General features: G+C 42.6%; 1 protein-coding gene across 1 annotated transcript; it reads right to left on the bottom strand.

Moving 5' to 3' along the window:
- Nucleotides 1-3,212: 3,212 nt before the first annotated feature.
- On the bottom strand, nt 3,213-4,118 carry LOC125602560. Its single transcript, XM_048774141.1, has 2 exons — nt 3,382-4,118; nt 3,213-3,267 (listed from the first exon to the last, which is right to left on the bottom strand). The coding sequence occupies exons 1-2, from the start codon at nt 4,116-4,118 to the stop codon at nt 3,213-3,215; spliced, it is 792 nt and encodes a 263-aa protein (XP_048630098.1).
- Nucleotides 4,119-5,000: the final 882 nt, after the last annotated feature.

Raw genomic sequence — 5,000 nt, 5'->3', positions numbered from 1 at the left:
CCCACTGTGTATAAACACATATCCTGTCTGAGATCTAGCATTGTGTGGGTCAGATAAGTACCCAGCATCTGCATATCCGACCATGTTCTCTCCTGGCCGGTTGGTATAGAATAAACCAAGGTCTTTTGTTCCTTGCAGATACCTGAACAGATGTTTCACTCCGTTCCAATGCCTTAAGGTCGGACATGATCCAAATCTGGATAGTAAGCTCACGGCAAAGCTTATGTCCGGTCTAGTATGACTAGCTAAATACATTAAGGCCCCAATGGCACTTAAGTAAGGCATGTCCGGTCCGAGTGCTTCCTCGTCCGGTCTCTTAGGTCCGAATGGATCCTTCTCAAGGTCTAAGGACCTCACGACCATAGGACACGGTAAGGGGTGTGCCTGGTCCATATTGAATTGCTTGAGTATCTTCTCTGTATAAGTTTCTTGATGCACAAGGATGCCATTTGCCTTATACTCAAACTGTAATCCCAAACAGAACTTAGTTTTTCCTAAGTCTTTCATTTCGAATTCTTTCTTTAGACATTCGACCGTTTGGGAAATCTCTCCAGAGGTTCCTATTATGTTCAGGTCGTCCACATAGACAGACATTATAACATAGCCCTTGCTGTCGAATTTCTTTATGAATATACATGGACTTATTGGATCGTTCTTATATCCCTCTTTGGTTAGGTACTCGGACAGCCGGTTATACCACATTCGACCTGACTGTTTTAAACCATATAAAGCTTTGTTCAGCTTAATGCAATGTTGTTCTCGAGAACCTTTCTTATCTTTGAGCTCAATACCCTCTGGAATTCTCATATGTATTTCGTTGTCCAGTGGTCCGTACAGGTATGCTGTAACTACATCCATTAGGCGCAAATCAATGCTCTCTCTCACGGCCAGACTGATTAAGTATCTCAATGTAGTCGCATCCACCACAGGGGAATAAGTTTCCTCAAAGTCTATTCCAGGTCTTTGTGAGAATCCTTGTGCTACAAGCCGTGCTTTGTATCTCACTACTTCTCCTTTCTCATTTCTCTTCCTTACAAAGACCCATTTGTATCCCACTGGTTTGACATCTCTAGGTGTCAAGATTATAGGGCCAAAAACGCCTCTCTTTCTTAATGATTCTAACTCCACGTTTATAGCTTGTTTCCATTTGATCCAATCCGATCTTAGCATGCATTCTTGTATGGACGTGGGTTCTAGATCCTCATCTTTATCCATGATCTCAAGTGCTACCTTGTATGCAAATAAATCATCAACGTTGATATCTTTTCTGTTCCATTGTTTTCCAGACATCACATGGTTTATAGAGATCTCTTGATTGTCCGGTTCTGGTGTCCCGTGAAGTCCAGCGTCCCGGACCTCACTTGGAGGAACGACCGGATCATCGGGTATGGACGGTTCACTCGGCTCGACCGTCATGGTCGGCTCGACCGTTCCATCTATGTCCTGGACGGTTTTCTTAATGCTCTCGGATCCAGCACCTTTCTTGGATTTCCGAGGCTGTTTGTCTTTGGAACCAATTGGTCTGCCACGTTTTAGACGTTGCTTAGACTCTGTAGCCACTTGACATTGTCCATCTTGGACGTCTAATCTTACAGGTGCATTACAAGCCGGGATGTGTGATATTGTCACTCTATTTGGGTCAGCAAATGTATCTGGCAGTTTATTAGCTAGCTCTTGAAGATGTATTATCTTCTGGACTTCTAAATCACAATCTTTAGTCCGAGGATCTTGCCAAGATGTCGATGGTCTAAACCATTCTATTTCTTTTGTTATCAACCGGCTGTTATCTCCCCCTAAGGACGGATATGTGGACTCATCAAACTGTGAGTCTTCGTATCTGGCCTTAAACAAATCACCGGTTGTTGGCTCAAGATACTTTATAATACTTGGGGATTCATATCCTACGTATATTCCCATCCTCCTCTGCGGTCCCATCTTAGTTCTCTGTGGTGGAGCAATTGGAACGTAGACGGCACATCCAAATGTTTTGATGTGGGACACGTCTGGCTCATGACCCGTAAGTAATTGGGATGGTGAATATCTATGCTCACTAGATGGCCTGATGCGAATCAGTTCCGTAGCATGTAAAACCGCATGTCCCCATGCTGATACCGGAAGTTTAGACTTCATAAGTAATGGACGGGCTATCAGCTGGATACGTTTAATGAAAGATTCGGCCAAGCCGTTCTGTGTATGGACATGTGCCACGGAGTGTTCTACTTTTACCCCCATGGACATACAGTATTCATTAAACGCCTGGGACGTGAACTCACCAGCATTGTCTAGACGTATAGTCTTGAGTGGAAAGTCTGGAAAATGTGCTCTCAGCCTTATCATCTGAGCAAGCAGCCGTGCAAAGGCTAGGTTCCGAGTGGACAACAGACATACATGCGACCATCTGGTCGATGCATCAATGAGGACCATGAAATATCTAAACGTCCCACACGGTGGGTGTATTGGTCCGCATATGTCCCCTTGGATCCTTTCCAGAAAGTTCAAGGTTTCTTTATTAACCTTGGCTGGTGATGGCCTAGTTATGAGTTTCCCTTGTGCACATGCAGCACATGTGAGATTTCGTGGGATCACTCCTTTAAACGTGTGCCCTAATGAATTCATCATTAGTTTTCGCATCATTCCTGTTCCGGGATGGCCAAGCCGGTTATGCCATAAAGTGAATAGCTCTGAGGTATTTGCCTCGACCATACTGATCCTTGCATAGTAAAGACCAGTGGACATTGCGGGCATGGTCTCTAGGATCTTTTTATTGCCTTTGGTGATCAAAGTTATGTTAAGGAATTCTTTGTTTCCTTCTTCCCATGTTTCAAGGTGAAAACCGTTCAACCTTATGTCCTTGAAACTCAATAAGCTTCTTCTAGAGCTTGGGGAATACAAGGCGGTTTTGATCTCTAGGTGAGTGCCTTTGGGCATCATCACATAGGCCTGGCCGTGACCTTCAATCAGGCTGGCCTCACCCGCAATGGTTTGTACCTTTGCACTTTGCATTGTGAGATTCATGAAATACCTTTTGTCTCTAAGGATCGTATGACTTGTGCCACTATCCACCACAAGTATACTCATCTCATCACTCATTTCTATAAGTAAAATTTACTAGACTTTAGAGACTTTGTAAAACTTTTATTATAAATGTCATTTCATAAAATAAAAACACCAAATCAAAGACATAAAGCAATAAGACAATGTGATTCGAAAAACTAGTCCTTTAGACAATCAGAAGTTTCAAAATCCATTTGATCATCCTTGTTGTCTCTGTCGGATTCATCATCAGCATCATACCCATATCCTTTGTCATCATGACCGTTTTCTTGGATCATGTTTGCCTCCGGGTTCTTGTTCTTGATACTCTCTTGATAGAGTTCGCACAAGTGCTTTGGAGTTCTGCAGTTCTTGGCCCAATGATTGTCCATCCCGCATCTGTGACATAAGGACTTGGACGTGTAAGATGGTTTGGATATACCACCTCGTCCACGGCCATAACTCCCTCGGCCCCGACCGTAATTGGAACCACGACCACGGTTATTGTGGTTTCCCCTACGGCCGGTTGAGTAGCTATCTCGACCATTATGGTTGTCACGTCTACGCCCCCTGTACCCACCACGGCTATGACCGTATGGTTTCCTGTTGTCTTGGGCATAGTAGATTTCCTTGGGATCTTTCTTTTCAATGTCATGGGCTTCGGGTAATGGTGCTGTCCCGGCCGGTCTAGCTCCACTGTTCTTCATGAGAAGCTCATTATTTGCCTCGGCCAAGAGTAGACAGGAGATCAGATCAGTGTATGTGGCAAAACCTTTTGTTCTATACTGCTGCTGCAGTACAGAATTCGACTGATTGAAAGTCGTATAGGTCTTTTCAAGCATCATAACATCAGATACTTCTTCACCACACAGTCTTAGTATTGAGACGATTTTGAACAAGGCCGAGTTGTACTCATCCACGGACTTGAAGTCCATGAATCTGAGATGCATCCAATCGTGCCTTGCCTTTGGAAGCAACACCATCTTTTGGTGATCATATCTGTGCCTTAAAGCATTCCAAAGGTCCAATGGATTCTCAATCGTCATGTACTGATCTTTAAGACCTTCAATGAGATGATGGCGCATATAACATATGGCCCTGTATCTATTCTTTTCATTCTCATTGCTGTCCTCGATGATAGTATCACCGAGTCCCTTGGATTTTAGACTAATCCTTGTGTCTAGCGCCCACTGCAAGTAATTGTCTCCGGAGAGATTCAGGGCTGCATAGTCTCTGTTTGCTATTTTCGACATCTGATCCACATTATCATGCAAGACATTAGATTCATAATGGGATCACGTGGCCGCATGATATATGCAAGCTCGGCCACAACACGTCTTATGCATTTATGATGTTCAAACAATTCTAATTCGACCATGGTGCTATCAAGCAAGCCGCACGGCTATATGATCAATCAATGGGTTCGGTTATGTAATTCTAAAACTACCATGGTGCAATCAATCCTAAAAACAATTCTACATGTACCAGAAAGTTTTAATGCCACACGGCCATATGAGTTAAATGCAATCAGATTCGAGATCATGTGTTTCTATATGCTGGCCGATCGGTTTTAATCAGTTGTGAATGCAATACCATATTCAGATTTATGCAGAAACAATTTTAAAAACATTCCTTATGATCCTTAGGGTTTCAATCTTTATTTTCTATCAATCTTATGTTTAAGGTTTCAAGGCCTTAAGTATTTTCAGTTTCAAACAGATTAATTCAATCAATCTAAACATTCCTAAACCTCAATTCAAATCAGAAATCAATCAATCAAGATCAACCTTAAAATCGGCTAGATGCTTCCTTTAGGGGTTAGGGTTTTCGATTCCATTGAATTAGGGTTTGCCAATTTCAGATTCAATCAATCAACAAACAAGACAGGTTCTAATAGGAATCGATTCATGTTTCTAGTTCTAAAGCTTTGTCGATTTTAGTCTTAAGTTTCTTTTAGGGTTTCATGG

Source organism: Brassica napus, unplaced genomic scaffold (assembly GCF_020379485.1).
Source record: "Brassica napus cultivar Da-Ae unplaced genomic scaffold, Da-Ae ScsIHWf_289;HRSCAF=475, whole genome shotgun sequence".
Taxonomy (NCBI): domain Eukaryota; kingdom Viridiplantae; phylum Streptophyta; class Magnoliopsida; order Brassicales; family Brassicaceae; genus Brassica; species Brassica napus.
The sequence above is the reverse complement of the archived record's forward strand: the minus strand, read 5'-3'. Positions and strand labels throughout refer to the sequence as shown.